Source organism: Thunnus thynnus, chromosome 2 (assembly GCF_963924715.1).
Source record: "Thunnus thynnus chromosome 2, fThuThy2.1, whole genome shotgun sequence".
NCBI lineage: Eukaryota > Metazoa > Chordata > Actinopteri > Scombriformes > Scombridae > Thunnus > Thunnus thynnus.
In genome coordinates this window covers 14,383,352-14,402,533 of record NC_089518.1, presented here as the reverse complement: position 1 = coordinate 14,402,533, position 19,182 = coordinate 14,383,352, and the positions used below count along the sequence as shown (strand labels likewise).

Genomic DNA, 19,182 nt, shown 5'->3' with positions numbered 1-19,182 from the left:
TGATAAATCAAATCTAGTCCAGGGAGATCAGACCTCCCGAAAGAAGGCAGCCGTGATCTTCTGAATGTAAATAATTCAGTGTCTTCTTCCAAAGGTTTTAGAGGCCCAGAATAATTCTCTGACAAGAACCACTTATCTTTTACTGCACTTAGTTTCTACATTTGAAAACATCTAAGAATAAATAAATCAAGGATGTACCCAAAAGACAGAACAGTCTCCGGGCAAAGCTCTGGCCTTTCTGACCTTCTCCGCTTGATATTACTTGTTCTTGATGAGAAGAGAACAGAGAGCAGGTCTGAGCAGGCCCGGCGAACAGACAGACCCAGCCGCTTCCACACAAAAGCCACCGAGCCTCATTAACCCACCCATCAATGCCTAGACATCACCATTTTATGCAGTTCATTGTACATTATACATCCATACAGTGCAAGCTTACACCACAGAGCAAGTTGGCAAGTAAGATTCTGTGTTTTAAAACATAACAGGCACTAAAGCTCAACATAACAGTGTCTCTTCATAGTGGAGTATCTCAGTGCAATACTGGATTGATAATGTAGTAAATTTGACATACAATGCAAGAGGATGTGTGCAGTCTTGGATTATTTTCTTGAAACTTGAAAGTCATTGTGAAGGATCAACATTTTACAAATAGACATTCGAGCAACAGTCCACTTATGCATTAAAAAGCAGCTTCTTAAAATGATCCAAAACTAGTATGTAAAAAAAAAAAAAAAATCAAACACATATATTCTATCCATATCTTATACAAAGACTAAGAATACAAGCAATAGAAAAGTTAGTCACTTAAATGCATTTTATTCTGTGCTCTTATACTGTTAATCAACAGGTAAATGACATTTATCATTTAGTAAATTATCATTTGCATAAGGCCTAAAATCAGTGAAGCAGATAAAACATCTTAATGCTCTAACTAAAATAATCAAGAATGATAAAAAGGTATCATCACATGCTCTGGCCTCACACAGGACAAATACAAAGTGGACAATTGCAACCACAGAGCTCGCAAAAGCTTTACAACCAGAATTGATGTCTGTTTGTGCCTCTCAATGACCAGGGCTTTGTGTGTGCTGAGGGTGGAGTACGATGCTCTCAAAAGAAATAATGAGCCTCAATTCAGATGTAAGCTGGGAGAATTGGCTGTGTTGCTTGGTCATGTCATTCAGGATGTGGCAGTGCAACACCGCAGACACTAGACGCTCGTGCTAACGAGGAAGTGAAAACACAATAGGATGCACAGACTGCAAACATAGTAAAATAATCCATAGAAAACTCCCGGCTCCTTCGACACTCTTCTTCAAATAAAAACCCTGTTTTCTCAGGAAAGGAAACCTCCGAACGTGAGAAAAAAACAAAAACAATCCCACAATAATAATGAAAAATACAGTGCAATACATTTCAACAACTTTGATAAAAATAAAACTTCATTCCATATTTATGAGGAAATTCCCATAAATGCAGCAAAGCAGAAAATAAATTACCATTATATTTACATTATACAATATACACTATACTGCTTTGTAATTAAGTTAGTGTTCACGTTATAACACATTTTTCCAGATTCTTCCGGGTTTAGTCTCTCCATGTGGTGATGAAGCAGCAGCACAGTTCCTCTGAGCAGTTCATGTGCATCCCCTGGATTACAGTATGTGAACAACACACACACTAACACTCTGAGGGAATTCGGTTCCTTTGTCTGTCCATGGTGAAACCACAACACTGCGCTTGCAGAGATGCTACACAGTCCACAACACTAAACAGTGTACGCGGTGCCACATAGCTGCAGAAGCACGGATAAATGACTGAGGGTTTGAATTCTCCATCACATCAGAAGATATAGATTTGTTCACAATCCTTAGTGGAAATGTAGACAAACAGCTACTGACACAAATGTCGTGCGACAAAAGTTGGCAGTCCACTTCTGAGTGAGCAAGTTAAATGGGAGACCGTGTGGCCTCCTTCCGTTACAGGTGTGATGGTGCTGGATTGGCGTGTTACGCGCAGGAGGATGCTCCGCTGGATCCATCTGAGAAGGTTTGAGAATGATCACCATTGAATAGACGACAGTGAGTGGTGTCATGATACCTGGGTGTTTTCAGAGCATGTGGAATAATCGCTAAACAGTGCTACTGCATGATCAAAATATGTATTCACAAGCTCACTTCACAGTTGACAAAACACTGAGCAGGATGTCAGCAACAATTGGCAGCGGCCGGTGCATTACAGTAGGCAGTGAGAGGAGAGGGCTGTCTCGCTCTTCACTCAGCACTGCAAGACTATTTGATTGCCAGCAAACAAGTGGGCCATTTGAATAATTCATAAGAACAAACTGAGAGCAGAAAGAAGGTTCTTCACTTTGGTTTCAGCCCACAGACTGAATTTCCTTTCTTTTATTCTTTGCTCGGATGAAATGAGAATTACACAATATTATCTTTGAGTCAAACCTGGGACTGAAAATCATGCAAGCTCAGGAATATGCAGGTACATGCTCATTAATAACCCACTCACCTTACATTCCTACACAAGTCCATCATAGAGTGACAATGCTTGAACAATAGAGGGGTCTGCCTTTGAGCCCTCCTGAAACTCCTGCAGAGTCAGCTTCCCATCTGCATTCTGGAAGAAGAATATGAGACAGAATGAAACTGAAGCCCATTAATGCTTTCACACAGAGGCACCAGCAGGGGGCAAAAGAGGCTCTTCCAGCAAAATCATGTTACTTCTGTTCAGTGCTGTTGGACTGATCTTGGTTCGGTGCACTTGGATGGTGGCCACTCTTTGCCAACACAAGTCACTAAGTGCTGCTGTGCTGCACAGCTAGTTCAGCGGGCTGATCTGGCAGTAGTGGGCTGACAAAAAAGCCCATGCAGGCTGCATCTTATCTTTCAGTAAAGCAGAGTAGATTCCTGGAGCTGAGGGAATGGGCATTAGCACCAAGGACTAGTGGTGGAGGAGACTATATATGATGTTTATAGACTGCAGGCAGTGTTAGTGACGCTGCGATGGCTACAGCTAACAGCCCTAAACTTAACAATGTCCATGTCAAAGCCTCAAGGGTGACAACAAAGGCACATTCAGTTCAATGATAAACTAGTAATCATTTCGGCTCTTATACCAGCGTCTGGAAAAGTTAACTGATACACTGTAGAAAGTAACATCAATACTGCATCATCTTTATGTATTAAGATATTTAAATACTAACCTTGTCCATCATCGCAAAGATACGGTCCACTCGCTTTTCTGGGGTGTTTTCTTCTTCAGGCAGCTCCACAGTGTTCCCCTAAAATATCAAATCATTACACTTTGCAACATTCAAACAATTCAGGTTCAAGTGTCTGATGAAAACTTACCACCATCTGATATATGGCATCTACAATGTTCAACATCTCATCGCGGGTGATGTAGCCATCATTATCAAGGTCGTATAATTTAAAAGCCCCTGTATAGAGAGAGATGTTAAAATATATGGGTTTTACTACAGCTCTTAGTAAGATCAGAAAGTTACTGTGACCTCAAAAGGTAAAACAAATGATTATATTCAATTATATCTTTAAATGGATTACAAAGCACAGTATTTTGTTTCTTTGGATCTGATTCAAACGGTGAAAGCAGTGATTCTGGATTTAAATAATGACCTCACTTTGTCAAAAGTTTCGAACTATGGATAAAGCTAAAAGTTAAAGTTACAAGTTTTTCTAAGGTGTTCTATTTTGAAAAAAAGGTTGGCAACACGTTGGGTCATGACCCCCAGCACGCAGGAACCTGCTGTATCTTGCAAATAATCTTTTATTTGCTGTGCTCTAGGAGCCAACCAGTCCTCTTTCATATGCAATGCATAGCAGTCAATCCTGAATCCTGTCATTTGAATGTCAAAAATAGGGGTGGAGGGTGCATCTTCTTACATCTCAGCTTCTCATCCAGAGTCCCCCGAGAAGTCACTGACAAGGCCTGGATGAACTCAGAGAACTCGATGCGTCCATCCTACAGAGAGGCAAAGGGAGAGAAAGAGAGAGGAAATGGCCCAGAGACAAGATGAGCATCGAACTTCGCACTTGCTGTAGCTTTACTTTCATGAACTCCTTGCTTTTCTTTCAAGATGTCCTTGCTCCATTCTGCTGAAAATGGGGCCAGACATTTGCTCCAAGTCAGCTGCTATTTTTGCCCTGCACCTGGCTCTCTCCTGAGGCAGAAATATGTCACCTCTGGTCATTAGGAAGATGGATGCTACTGGCTCATAGTCTAAAAGTTAAAGCACACAAACATTCAACCACTGTATATTCTATAAATCATTTTTCCAATGATTCGACATCAAGAATAGGCTTGGCAGACAATTCTGTCCAACAAGGTAGAAAATACTATTTTTTGACATTTATTTCTTCTCAGCTTTGTTAGAATGCAAAATCTCACCATAGCAGCTCAAAATTTCCAATTATCCTCCCAAAGTTGTGGCCTTCAGCGTTGTACTGTGCAGCCATGCATTGTGCAGTGGATAAAAACATCTGCTAACATGGATAACAATCAAATTTAAATCGAAAGCACAAAGTGGCTCAAACGCTGCTAATTCAGACTAACTCATCAAGTTATGGCCTCCAGCCTCAAGTGACTTCATGAGACTTACTAACATCAAACTTTAGCACTGCAGGCAAGAAATAACATTCATATGACAAGTGAAAACAACAGCTTGTGGACAACAAGCAATGCATATAAATGAGCGTCCTGGTAGTGGAGCCATCAGCCTCTTGTTAGTTCATATTCTCACCAGGTTTTTCCGACATTCTGCTACAACACTTCCCTTAATGTAAGCGCTATGAGTCCAGCCACAGCTCTTCTATCAGATGAAAAGTCAAGCACTCTTCGTTGGCCTTAGGGTCGGGTGACTTTATCTCAACCAGACATCTGACCAGCCAGACAAAGCTGAAGTCATGCATTGCTGATTACATAAGTCATAAAAACTGTTAAGATCAATGCATTCTCTAACTACGGGGTGCCTAACGCTAATGAAGGTCATAGATAAACATCAGACAGAGGGGTTGTCTGATCTTCCTGACACAAAGCCTCTTAACCAAAGTCAATAAACCTCCAGGGGCTCATCAGCATCCCAGGAGCTGCTCATCTACAGTTGGTCTTCCAAAACACAATTTGAATTATCTTGTACAACTGCAATGTGGTGAATTATTTTTGACATATCCCGCTTGTACAGTTTGGCCTTGTTAAAACTTGCTTTATGTTCATATCCTCAAGTCCTTTGAGGATGCGCCCACATAGCAGATACAAGGAAGAGCTTCATTCTAAAAAATACATGTGGACCTTTTGAAAAAATTGGCAACCACACTAAAAGCTCGTTTCTGGCATGAAAGCGAGGGTTACAATTAAGCTACGACTCTGTTCTTTGTTTACAAAGTACCAATTTTTGAGGACAGAATAATCTGTGCTGTGGAAATACCGACTGACAATTTTCAGGCAGAGATTGATTTTAAAGTCCTCCAAAATGTGCAAAACATAGAAGAATTCTGTTATACAAAGAACAAAAATAGAGCAATAATTACACATAGAATCATTTGTAGGGTACACAAATGTATATAACATGTCCTTATTACATATTTTGATTATACAGAACTGCAGTTCTAAAAAAAGTAAAAAGGGCTCTGGAATAATAACAGCAGCAAAATTAATATGATTTTTATACCATGTTGCCCTTTTATTCTGTGCAAAGCTCTGACTGAAAGAAGGAGCTGTTGTTTTCACACACTGGCTTGAACTGAATAAGACTGAAAAAGATCTTCAGAGGAAGCTGCAGCCTCAAAAGCTTTAAAGACACTCATTTTTAACATAACTTTCCAAATCTGGTTCCAGAAAACCAACCAGTCTCAAACTATTCTTTTTGAAGTAACAAAGGTAGATTATACTGTGCCTAATAATAATAATAAGATAACAGAGCATATTCATTTTATTACAAACCTTATTTTCATCAAATACATTGAAGACAAAAGAGGCAAACTTCGTTGGATCTCCAAAAGGAAAGAACTGCTTATATATCTTCTGAAAGCCCACAGCATCGAGCTGCCCACTTGGACAATCTTTAATGAAGCCTTTGTACCTGACAAGAAAAAAACAACAACACAGATATAGAGAATCATTTAAAGAGTTAACAAATATACAAATGTAAAGACAAACTAGTGAGCAATGATGATGAACTGGAGTCACCTCTTCACTTCTACAGTAGGCATTACTGATTCAGTTTGAAAGAGAGGGCTAGATCAAAAAGGTAAAGTGCAAAGCTATTTGTCTCATTCACAGATAAGACAATCGACCTAATCCAATAGCAAGCCCAGAGTGGTTAACTCTAATCAAATTACTCTCTAGTCCTCTTTTGATAATATGCGTGGCTGATAGATAAGTCTGAGAGTTTCCTCTCGCCCCTGGAAATGGCATATCAAGAGAGCGACTTAACATCTCTATTAGCCTAAATATAGAAGCATTTCATAAGCAATTTCAAGTGCAGTCACTCAAAGGTAGGCAGTTTCCTTGTATATATCCATAAAGGAACACATCAGCCTCAGAGTCTAACTAAACTGTAATAGGTCAAGGAGCAAGTAAGAGAGTGCTAGCCTTTACAAAAATAAAGGAGGAAATAGCAGGGAAATAATAACACTGTAGTTATAAAAAGCATTGCAAAAAGCTTTTGCTCTTGATCAACAGCAAAAATGATGCAAGTTCACACAAGGGAGCACTGCGTGTTCATCTGTGATTCAGTTAAGGCTGCTCGAAATAAGGCTGGGCTGTAATTAAGGCCAGAGAGAGTGTTCTGATGAAGAATGAAGGCCAGGACAGATATTTTCCACTCACACGCTGGCTCCTCACTCCTCTTAAACTCTTTACTTTTAATCTGCCTCGGAGATAATGAAGCAAGCCCCATATAGTCAAAGAGAAAGAGAATCTGTTTGAGGAGCAGCTGGGAAAAGTTCAGCAAGAAGAGAAGCGAGAAGGGAGTAGAAGCATGTAATTCTCACATTTGAATTATCTGCTGCATATGCAGGGGAATGAAAGCCTCACGCGCTATAATGCAGAATTGGTATTCAAAGTGCAGAACACACAATGTGTATCATAATCCAAAGCCAACCCATTTCACCTGAATTCTTTAGTCGTTTTTTAATGTGCAACTATATCATATCCAGCAATATAAAAAGGTTCAGTTGTATTGTAACATACCGTATAGCTGTATGCATATTTAAGAATACAGTATAATATTGCATACATTAAGGTTGTATCTATCTATACAGTATATGTGCACTAGAGTTCCCAATAAAGAGACCTTTCTCTTGGTGCCACAGGTTCAGCCAAAGCACATGAAAGGCTGCTGTCACTGAAAAATCCTATCATCCACAATAAATACTTTCATCTGCTAAGTAAGTGGTGTCTCCTTTGCTCGTATTCAATAATTTCATAATCAGACAATTTTAGTTTATCACAGAAAAACTAGAATTAAATTGATACTCCAATACTCACGTACAGTATCTACTTACAGATATATTGCAATGAGAGTATATGTTTATAGGGCAGAAATTGAACCATTATGAAGCAGAAACCATTACGTCTGACTAAATAAAAGCTTTTAATATAGCTTTTCCCTTTGACTACTTCTCTGTGACCATTCTTTTCCACTTCAAGAGCACCTTAAGAGTCCCTGGACTTACCGCATGTGAAACTGATTAAGCAGTTGGTCTCTGCATTTATTTTGTGTAAAGTTTTTAGTGACAGGTTATTTCAACTATCAAATAATTGTTTCCTGTTCATAATACAGGCTTGGCCACAACATACACTACTTCACCTAATGTTCATAATAGTTCAGCAAAGTTTGGGCCTATTACATATTTGTGTCATTTGTTGTAATTGTTTACAGCTGTTATTTTACAGTTTTCAACCAAATTTATGGGATCCTTGTCAAAACCATTTCTTTGTTATGTGCCTAAGTTAAAAAACAAATAGCTGCTATATTGTTATTGGATTTTTATAAATTCTCAAATTTAAAAAATCTAGTATTGGTTAGGCTCTAGTCAAAGTCTTCAAAATGTACTTTGAGTTTTGATTTACTAAATTATTTCACTGAAATGTTATTATTCCTCTAGCCAGTCAATAGTCACATGAGTTTGCTTTATTGGACAACTAAGGCCGACTACTGCATTTAACAGAGTATCAGCAGAGTTACATAAGCAGAACACATATATATGTACAGTACATTGGTACAGTACAAAGGCAGTGTACCAGTGTCAAGTTCGCCCAGTGTCAGCAAATCATAAGAGCCATGATCAGAATCACCTTCATTTGCCAGGAACACATCATGTACAAGAAATCTGACTTGATGACACTGGTGCTAAGACACATACACAGTCAGATAGTACTTGAAATAGTGTAACAATGCAACTACATGCAGTACTTGTAGGGACATAGCAGACGTGACATTGTGCATCAGACCACACTGGGGAGCCAGCATGAAGATAAAGTATTCATTACTGGCACTGGCTCCTTCTCCTTGGCATCTACCATGGTGGCTTGCTAAGGATGTTTCTCTTGCTCCTGCCTAGCTGGCAGGAACATCACTGCGCTATGGCATTTTGTTATTGATTTCAGGTGAGCCTCGAGCATACTAATGATGTTCCCTTAGAGGAGAATTAGAAAGGGGAACAAATTTAATGCACAACACAGGCATTTATCTAACCCTGCTAATTCTTCTGTGTCTGTGCCTTTGCTCTAATTACACGCCATCTGGCATTTCCCCTGGTAAAATTCCCTCTCATCCCTCACACTCAGCCGTGTTGATTGCTGCTGATCTTCAAGTGAGGAATCATGCAAAGTTTCCTGTGAAAGACAGTGAGAGTGATGGTGAGCAGCCGGGGCAGCGGGGGGGTATTCCACCCCAGTGCACTCAGGCAGCCCCAGAGACAGGCCAGCTCCGAGGCACCGGACCTGCCGATGCCCAATGATATCTAATGCTGCTGCTGTTACTGTGTGGCTGTGAATGTGCCCTGGCTCCTTAGCCCCCCCCCCGGTAAACCCCCTAACTGGAGACATGAGCAGCGACTAGCTCCCGAGGCGGAGCTCTTTTCATGCATGCAGAATTAGGTTGTGAAATGCAAAACCAAAGCAGGAGAACTGAAGTGCACATGAACATGGAAGAGTGATCACTTTATTACAGTGCTCTCCTTTTTCGATATACACTACTCTTTGTTTTTCATTTCCAAAGAAACAATAGCCCAGCAGCACCATGCAGCGAACAAAAGCAATGACTACGCTCATGCTTGAATCATCTCTGTAATGAAGATGCATCGTTTCTTATCCTCGTGCCCTTGGCTGTCAAACTGTGACTTCAGAAAAACACTCAAAAATTCACACCTTAACGGCGATGATCACTCTCACCGTGTAGTGTGACTTATCCTGGCCTGAGGTATCTCTGCTTCATGAATGTGTTTCATTTTGATATGTGTAAGTACATGTTACAACACTTTAAGTACAGGCTGAGATCAGACAAAAGATAGACCTCTGCAAGATGATGCAGGTGTGGGTCACACTGACTAATAGGTAGAGAATATGACAGGGAGGATTACTAATCGCCAGCTTTGTGGAGGCTCTGTGGCCATGTAGTCATTAAGTGCTTGGAAGTGAAACAACCTTATACCCCCGCATTCTTCTGTTATCATACATCCCTTTTACAAATAGAGCAAAAATGTTGTTGAGGAATGCATCATGGAAATGTTTGTATCAGTGTTATCAGGTTTGAAAGCCATTCGGTCTCAGTAAGGCTTCAAAGTCGTTCTATTTTCAGAACTCATCTGTCTTCAGGGTTGTGTGAAGGAGATGGCTTCAAATTAACTATCAAACCAATTGTAAATACACCATTCATGGATTTCTGAAACTAAATCCTGGGCGAAACACATCAAAGTGGGTTTTGCAAGTGGGTCAAGATAAGGCCCCCTGTTTCTTACGAGCGTCGCCGGTAAAATCACAAATGCTCGTCTTTTGACTAGCCTCACATCAAGAATGGAAAAATTCTCATTAAAAATGAATGCACACACTTACCACTGCTGCACCTCTTTCTCTGTAACTGTAAGAGAAATAAAAAAAAAAAGTGGCATTAGCTTAGATGAAAACTTTGGTTGCCCTAGAAAAAAAGTAGCTTACTTTTGGATACACAGAGGAGCCAAGTAGTAGCATCATTTATCATCCTGGCTCAATCCTTTCTAACACATATCTTCTCACTTGACCAAAACTGTTCAACAATATCACCATGCAATTAAAAGAAATTAGCCATGTTTAGTTTAGTGTACAATCCATCGATTCTAGTATATTATCAAAGGGGGTGAAGAGCAATGATTTATCCAGGCCAGTAAGTACAGAACAAGTGGGAGTAAACCCCAGGGAACTGCAAAAAGACAAGAAAGGCTGAGGGAATGAAGGTCAGCCACCGATTTAAGAAAGAGAATAGTTTAGAAGACAGGATGTGTTATCAAGCCCACACAAGCACCATCATCTACCAGTATCTAATCAACCAATCCCTCATGGCTCTGCTCTTTACTTTCTCTCAAGTAACCGAAGCAATTTTCAGCCTCTGGGATTACTAATGAAAACAGGGGGTGAAATCAATAGCATTAGTTTAACCAGGTAGTCCTTTGAGAGAGACTTTCTGAATTCCTGCTGCTCCGTCTACTACCACCTCTGTTGGGCCTGCGGCAAAGCAAAACCACAAACAGCTGGTTAGTTAATCGATAACTTCTTCTACTGTAATGTTTACCTGTTGAGCAGCTCGCAGTCATACTACAAAGGCATAGTCTACATCCGGAGAAAACGAACTAAAGCTAAACATTTACTTGCCACAAATAAGAATTCAATTACTATTAACCAACACCCTCACATTGCAGGAGAGAATCATACAGAGGCTATCAATAAGGAGGCCAAGTCAGGTAGACCTCGCCCGCATTCATCTCGGCCTCAATTTGTACTGCTCGGCGTTTCACAGAGAAACCCATCATGTGACCCGTTGCCTGGCACTAAATGTCAGGGTCAATCTCACGACTGTCAGCCAAGCCAAGCTACCATTAAATTGGCCTCGAAAGTCAATGAAGTCAAAAATTGAGGCAATTTACCATGGCTACGATTTAATAAAAAATTATGACATAACTCAGTCAAGAGGCAATGGGCAATAATGCAATCAGCCCATGCAGGAGAGTGCAGGATCCACTCAGCCGGTTGGCCCTGCAGGGTTTGCTAGAACACATCCAGCTTGCGCTCTGTCACTGCAAGCCTTTTCATGGCTTTAACAACTTACAAATTGTCATACTACTACCCAGGCCTAGCCTTCACCTACAGAGATTTTAATACGACTGCTGGTCTTTCCATGTGATACCAGAGCACTCATTTGGAAAACCATTCCTGGGTTGAAATGGGATTTTTTCAAGCATAGGTGAGGCAAGTCTTTTCCACTGTTTTCACTTAGAGAAGGGAAAACACTGGCTAGTTACCGAGTCTTTGCACAGCTTGATATTGTCTTTGGCCAGGAAAAGTGTTTTATTGAGCGTACAATGTCATAATGATTTACTTATGAAGATGTCTCTGCATTTTCAAACCTGCTACAAAGCAGAAGACAGACATATAAAGATATTCTGTTGAACTAACAGGCCTTATTTCTGGCCTGGCCTTGTTAGTTGTCGACACAGCGGGCATTATCTGCGAGGAAAAAAAGAAACCTACTTCTTTTACCACTGAAACAAATAGACACATAGGCAGAGAAATTTACTAAGTCCCCAATCTGTCAAGAACCAAAAGAAAGCGACGATTAAAATGGCAGACAAAGCTTCTCATGGGAGGGCAAGAGTGAGAGAGAGAGAGAGAGAGAGAGAGGCAACAAGATGAAGGAAAGCAGAAATGATAGTGTCTCAGTCAAAAAAATAACAACGAGGGAGAATGATCACACTGAGAGAGAAAGCTTGGTACCCCTCTCAGTGATGCTAACCAGATAAGATCCTAATTATACTATTCCATTCCCTGCTCAAAGAGGGCAATTAGGGGATGGAGCGAGAGAGACAGGGTGAAAGGGTAAGAGAGAGAGACACCGAGAGAGAGAGACACAGAGAGAGAGACAGAGAGAGAGAGAGAGTGAGTGTAAAGGACAGCAGCAAGCAGCCCAGCCCAGCACGAAGCCCAATCTTCCTCCACAGCAATTTCCTGCCACAACAGCCTTCCTTGGTTCTGCTGTGGAGAAACCCACCACACAAATAACACTGTCATTAAGCAGCCAATGGATGTCAACTCCCACCCACACCTGCACACTGTACTGCTCAAATAATAATAATGCTGGGCTCCAGAAATAACACACAAATGATTAATATAGTGTTTTTCAAGCAGACATTGTTCTGGTAATTATCCATGTGATCTCTGTTCAAATTTGATTGAAAACTGTGGGGGAACAAATCTTTTTATTTTTTTTGTTCAGCAGGAGATTATTATTAATAAGCTTGCACTGGCAGGGTGAGAAGACTGAATGCTTTCAATCTGTGATGTCCTGATAACAGGACAACAGGAGCAAGATGAATGCGTGCACTTGCAATGTTGTGAACGGACAGACTCAATAGCTTTCGACTTTGGTCGTTTCCTCCCATGATCCCCTCATTTCTGTCAGTCTCTGTGCAGGAGTGCCATTTATAATTGAGGCATGTAAAGCCTAGCATGTATCAATTTAGACTCTCTTTATATTCTATATCCATCTATCTCTGTATTCATATAAACATATTTACATATACAGGGGGTCCATGAATTGCACATCTATCTATAAAACCTGCAGCTTGATAGCTGATACAAACTCAGCATCTCCATATTCATAAATCCCTTCAGCGTGACTTAAAGATGCTGATTACAACTTTTGCCAGACCTTAACCAATTGCAATTTGCTACACAACATTTAAATGTAAATTAAGATCAAACGGGGAGCTGATTCCCAGCTGACATTTAGTTGTAGCTCTGTTCCGTCGATAATGAGAAACTGGTGTGGAATCCCAATATACATATAGTACCAGCAGGCAGGACCATTTACTGTACAGCCTGTTTGGAACACAGTGGGTGGAAAATATGATTTGAAAACCACAGCAGTAAAATTAATATTATGCATTCCTGTCACATACTGTTTATAATTCACATGATGATGACTTTTAACTTTGGCCAGGATGTTCCCGAATTGGCATACAGGCTAGCTGCAAAGAGTTTCTGCACGATTCCTTTCTAAAGACGAGCAAAAAGAAAAAGATCTGAAGACACTCACAGTAGGTTTTCCTTGTCAACTCCTCCACCACCTCTGGCTTGAGCTTGCTGTTTGATTTACCCATGATCTTCAGCTCTCCTCCACACCTTCAAATCCACCTTGGCACGCAGCACCTGTCACTACCCCCTCTCCAGTCTGCTCCTCTGCCAAAAACACACATAAACGTAGGCCGGTTTAAGAGCAATGACACCGGTGAAATTGGTAGAAACACGCTTTTGTTTTGTTTTGGTTTGGTTTGGAGAAAAAAGAAAATGCAGCTCCCATTCAAGCTAAGTGAGTCTATCGTTCTGTGTAGTTCACTCTAGCTGTGGTCATGATCTGCTCACTCATCAGCCCTGGCGCTCCAGACAGACGAGTCAAACTCCAGGGGCCCTGAGATGAAAGGCCGGCAGGTTGTTGAGTCTATAAGAGCGCTGAGTGCCTATGTGTCCGCCTCATTTCTTCACAGCAGTCCGTGGGCGAAGAGTGGCGTTTGGATGCGTTGCTACCTTCGTCCTTGGATACAAGAGTCACTCAGTGGCTGGGTTAAGCACGCTCACTCCCTCACAGTCATCCTCTGTTCTTCTCACTCCTCCCACCCCTCCTTTCCCACCACTATCTCTATTGCTCTGGGTAAGTTACTGTAGAAAAGAATCCTCCCTCTTGACAGCTGAGATAAGGAGGTGTGTAAACTAAAATACAATGAACAGAGCTCGCCTTGGATGCACCCTCATGCACTCTGTTCTCACTCAAAGTGTTAAGTCTAATCCCTGGAATTTAGATAGACATAACAGTTCAAGAAAAAGTAAAAAAAAGGTTCCAGTAATAATTTATGGAAAGCAAAAAGAAACCGGGTTTCTACATAGTTGTACAATTATAGATGCCAAATGAACAGCGAAAAAAGAGATCTGGTCTTGCTCTTAAAATAAGCATGTGAGTTGTCTACCAAGCTTATAGGCGGATTTGAAGAGTGACAGTTTTCTTTTCTCCTCCATTCTGACTCATAATTCTCCCTCCTTCCTGTCCTCACGACAGCATGCTATGGTGATTTCCTCCTCTCTGTCGCAGCAGACAGGAGATGAAGGATAATGGAATTTCTTTGTATCATGGGCCTGGTGCTGGCATGCACTGATGCCTAACCACAGCAGCTGTTTGAGCCACAGAATAGGGAAAGATACAATGTGTAATAGGCACCTTCACTGCAAACATCTGGTCTCTGTGTCCATGGCCAGTGATGTCCTTCTGAGGGATGCCACACTGGTAATCATCATCTTCTGTACACTCAAGCCTTGTGGTCCTGGATATGACTATGAAAATAAACAGAATACAGACAGACAACATTACAAAGGGAATGACAAGCATGTGCTGTGTTTTAGTAGAAACTGACTGTGTTGTCACCTAGGGCCACACACTCTTGACTGGAAAAATACTCAAAAACACACAACGACCTTTCTAGAGTCTGCCAAAGCTGCTGAGAGTAGCCAACAAGCATAGCAGAATGTGGAGCAAGAGGGAAGAAAGGGAAGAAAAAAACAGCACAACTTAAAGCTAAATGAATATTAAATGAATGGCTGAATTAACGCACGTGAAAAAGCGCTTTGTTTCATGTAGTCATAGCTGTTATGGGAGAAACGCATGCAGTCGCGGCGGCAGCAGGTGGGATGTTGCCTGGCAATGCCATAGCAACACACAGTTTATGGCTACAGTACAACGGCTACAGTGCGAGAAGCTTGCTAGTCATTGTACGCGCAACATTTGGTACCCATGCTGTTCCTTGTAGCTAGTTGACTTTAAAAAAAAAAAAAAAAACTAAACCGAAAATACACATGAAAATGAATAAAAGCTCTTCCTTATAAAGCGACTGAAAGGTTTACCAGAGCAGGAGAAGTGGAAAGCACAGCCGTCCAGTCAACCCCCCAAACAAAGCACAGAAGCCGCTGTCCAACGTTGTCTTCCTCCTCCTCCTCCGCCGCCGAGTTCCGGAGCGACTCGCTGCTGCGCGGATGGCCGTCCGTGCTGCTCTGATGCCGCCGTCAGGGAGTGACGTTGCTGCTGGCTCCGACCAGCTCAGCTCAGTCAGTGCTTGAGAGGAGAGACACTGACGTCGCGGCAGCGTTGGTCATACACTAACTCTTTGTATGCTTGAACGGCCTTTATACGTGTCATCTCGGACACAAACTTGACTGTCTAATTCATATAAACTCACTTTTTCACCCGCACTGCATTTTCGGGAGAGAGTTTAGAGGAAGATATGTCGCCAATGTTACTGGCTGAGATACTGTTTTAAAGATGGCTTAAATAGGGTTCAAGCATGGGCGTAGATTTGGGTATAGACAGTAGGGACATGACCCAACCAATATCAAGGTGTTGTTGGAATGTCCCTACCATTATTTTAACCGATCTCAAACAATCTAACGTGTAACTACACGTAATGTTCTGCAGAGTTGCCAGATGTGTGTGTTTTCCGCAAAAAAGTGCGCCATTATTATAAGGAGTGAAAGAGCAGGGTATGGGGGATACTCGACCTGATGATCTGGCAACCTTCAACTTCAAGCTGTGCATTGTTGACTAGTAGCAGCCCGACAGCAGCAGCAGCAGCAGCAGTGGAGTCAGTGAGGTGGAGAATCTGAAGCAGTTAGTATTTATAGTTTAAACGTTTCAAATGTCACAGGACTGAAAACGACTTCACTGGATCAAACTAAGATCATTTGATAATATATTTAATTAGGTGTTGTAAGCTAATGTGTGATTGTTGCTCAGACATGCTGTTTAATTAAACAACTTTATTACTATTGGTAAAAAAAAAAATCCTCCCAAAAGCAAATTAAGACAGCTGGTCCTTTTTTAAAGAAGAACCAATGTGTCAGTAATAGTTAAGCTTAGTTAATAAGAAGGTTCTGTAATCAATCTTTGAAATTAGTGGGAGAAATATTTACTATTTAATGCTATCTCTCCTTTTCTCCTTGAGTGGATCAAGAGGAGAGTTATTATTGAATGTGTGTCATTAAAATATGAAGACATTATTTATAAGCTACATTAGCCACAGCTTGTCCAACTGATTTATGACTGTCAGGCATCATTTCGTTATGAAAATCCTGTCAGCAGCAGCCTGAGCAGCACAGAGATACACAGACAGGTGAGTTGCAGCCTCTCAGGTGAGCTCTGGGGTCATAGTGAGAGATCTAGCCAAAAGTTCAGGACCTGAATGAAAAATATTACAAATAGAAGTTTCTGAGATGATTTAAAAGAAGGACAGAATCTCAGGTGAGATTTGAAAACCTTACAGCAGCTAGTTACAGAGCAGCACATTACCTACAGGTTACTATACATTTATTTTATTGTAACATTTATTGTGACAGTCTATGATATGTTATTTTAAAATATTACTTTTGGTCTCTGATTTATACTTAAGTAGTCTATCAATAAAATAAAATGCAAAAATCAGAGAAAAAATCATGATACAATGGTTCAGGCAAGTCAGCAAATGCATATTCAGCAAAGTAAACATTTAGCAGAGTCAGGCTGTTAATGTGTGTGTGTGTGCACATGTGCCTATGAAAGAGAAAAGAGTGATAGAGAGCAACTACGCATACACAATTATCTTGGCCGTCCGACAAAAAAGGTCCCTACCAAGGTTAAAACCAAACCTATGCCCTTGAAGGTCTTATAAATAGCTGCTTTTTGTTTGTTATATTATGAGTGGGCATTCTTTGTAATAAGGCAATCACTGTACCACTGTGTGTAATTAATTTTATGATGCATTTGAAGCCTTGTTTTACAGGCTCATTATACAGCAATATTTTTATGGATATTAATGGCTTCATGTCAAAACTCCAGTAATTAATCACTAGATTATTGTAGGGCATTGAGTATGTCCATTTAATGTGTTTTATCTCTAATGATTGGGGTAGTTAGCAATTTACTGTTATTTTTTATGACATGTTATTAAAATACAAAGCAATTTAGCAATACACTTTTCATAAGTTATGTGGACTCAAATGAGACCAATTTTCCAAAACTGACCAAAACTGATGCAGCAGAGGCCAATATAGTGTATCTTGACTTTTAGTCCTTGGTAAGGGTCAAGCTCCAGAAATCCTAGCATTCCCATGATGCAACAGTAGCATGTTTTGTTACACCCTGTCTGTTAAATGTCTTTCAACACACAGGGTGTAACACAGTTTGTGAAACAGACTTGATGTTAAAAAAAATGAAGTCTCCAGCCCAGTTTTGAGATTTTGGCAGAATTTTAAAAAGCTCCCTGAAGAGCCACAGAAGAGACACCACAGTCTTCATGACAATTAGACTGATATTCTCTGGAAAACTGAAGAGTGCCTTTCAGTAATTTTCTGTTATTTCAAAGTTTTGCTTTGAAATATTGCTATAATAGTTATTTACGCATAGGCTATATCATTTTACAATGCATTTGGGACGATACAGAATTTGTTGAACCTCTTGTAAGTCCTAGAAAATAAGTCTCAAAGGTTCAGAGTAGGATGTCAAATGGAGAGAGTATAGCAGGAAAATTCAGGTTGAGTCCATCCAAACATCCAAACATAGCCCACTATAATTACTGATCTGGAGAGCACAGGGTCAAGTGAGAAACAGTGCAACATGGCAATGCAGAAAAGTGATTTCAGATATACAACTTGCTAGAGGAGAAGGGAGGTAAGGAGCTGAATGGTTTAAAGCAAATGATTAATGTTCTTCAATCTTCACATGTATTGATTGCTTATTAGGCTACAAGCAGGAGGCAAGGACGAGTCATTTTCCCACGAGTCTCAATTTATCACATTTTTTACTCATGCTCGTTACTCATGTTGCTCGTGGTCGGTTGCAAACTTTGCAGTAAGACCTTTTCATGTGCAGCTTATTAAAATTCTGGTCGTTTCAGCAGCCTGCCAACAGATGTTCAGTCATAGGATTTGTTCATTAACAACCGCCACATCATCAATCTATAGCCCAATAGGAGTTTTCTGCCCATTCATGAGAGGGTTGGATCTAAATGTAGGCTGTGACTCGGCCAGTTTAGTATTCAGTGCCCTTCCCCGCAGTCCCTTATTGCAGTCAGCTGCAGTTACAGTAGTCTCATAGGAATAGGGGCAACAAGGCTGAGCACAGGAGAAACAGGCCATGTTAAAATGGGCTAAATTAATGCAAGATTTACTAATCTTTTCATGCTGTAGATCTGAGAGCAGGTGGAGCTTGAGTAAAAGCTTGATTCTATTTAGAAACAGAAGTTAAGTTCGACTCTGGCTGTGTGAATTGATTACTCGTGTTATTTGCGGAACACAGTTTACCACAAACCACTTAGTCCAATATAGAGCTTGACTACATAAATTCTTACTTAACTTTAGACATTAACCTTTCACTACACACAAATTTGGGTGTTTTGAATAGCAAGGGCATCAATTAAGGCATTTCTCTAAGTATGATTGACTTTTATTTTAGTGTGTTTTAAATGATAATCGCCTTAGGACATAGTTTATATTCTTTTTTTTTAGCTGTGTCACCGATGAAAAAAAGAAAATGCAACACATTTTAGGTCAACTCATTCTTATAGATCACAAAACAGTGTTTCTAGAAACAGAGACATCAAGAATGAAACATTTCACGGTTGCTACTAACTCCCATTTGTTTTATGCTTAGCATCTGAAAGTCTTTTAAATTAGAAAGTGTGGACTTTCATTTGCGGACTAATGCAGAGCATCATCATTGACACAATCATCTCTCTCCTTCCTATCAAAATGCACATTACAAAAGCACTTCCCCTGAAAACGATTATGTGTAATTACTTATGCAGATATTTGTACATTTATCAGAAACCACACACCATGATCATTAAGTCATCATCAGTGCAGGGGCATCATTAAATGCCC

The 19,182-nt window shown here is 40.5% G+C and overlaps 1 protein-coding gene across 2 annotated transcripts; it reads right to left on the bottom strand.

The window, feature by feature from the left end:
• Positions 1-796: 796 nt before the first annotated feature.
• Positions 797-15,671, bottom strand: LOC137193564 (neuronal calcium sensor 1). Of its 2 annotated transcripts, none has more exons than XM_067604781.1 (10): positions 15,178-15,671; positions 14,498-14,610; positions 13,325-13,467; positions 10,093-10,117; positions 5,977-6,115; positions 3,921-3,999; positions 3,369-3,457; positions 3,221-3,298; positions 2,527-2,634; positions 797-2,044 (listed from the first exon to the last, which is right to left on the bottom strand). In XM_067604781.1, the coding sequence occupies exons 3-9, from the start codon at positions 13,386-13,388 to the stop codon at positions 2,536-2,538; spliced, it is 573 nt and encodes a 190-aa protein (XP_067460882.1). In that variant the 5' UTR covers positions 13,389-13,467; positions 14,498-14,610; positions 15,178-15,671; the 3' UTR covers positions 797-2,044; positions 2,527-2,535. The 2 variants fall into 2 exon arrangements, with proteins under 2 accessions (XP_067460882.1, XP_067460891.1); XM_067604790.1 differs by lacking the exon at positions 15,178-15,671 and adding an exon at positions 14,889-14,967.
• Positions 15,672-19,182: the final 3,511 nt, after the last annotated feature.

Excerpts from the sequence above, each read along its gene's own strand:
- LOC137193564 (XM_067604781.1), bottom strand. The coding sequence starts at position 13,388 with ATGGGTAAATCAAACAGCAAGCTCAAGCCAGAGGTGGTGGAGGAGTTG. Across the intron at positions 10,118-13,324 it reads GTTGACAAGGAAAACCTACT|TTACAGAGAAAGAGGTGCAG; the intron begins GTGAGTGTCTTC and ends TTTCTCTTACAG. Across the intron at positions 4,000-5,976 it reads ATGTATTTGATGAAAATAAG|GATGGACGCATCGAGTTCTC; the intron begins GTTTGTAATAAA and ends GCCTCTCTGTAG.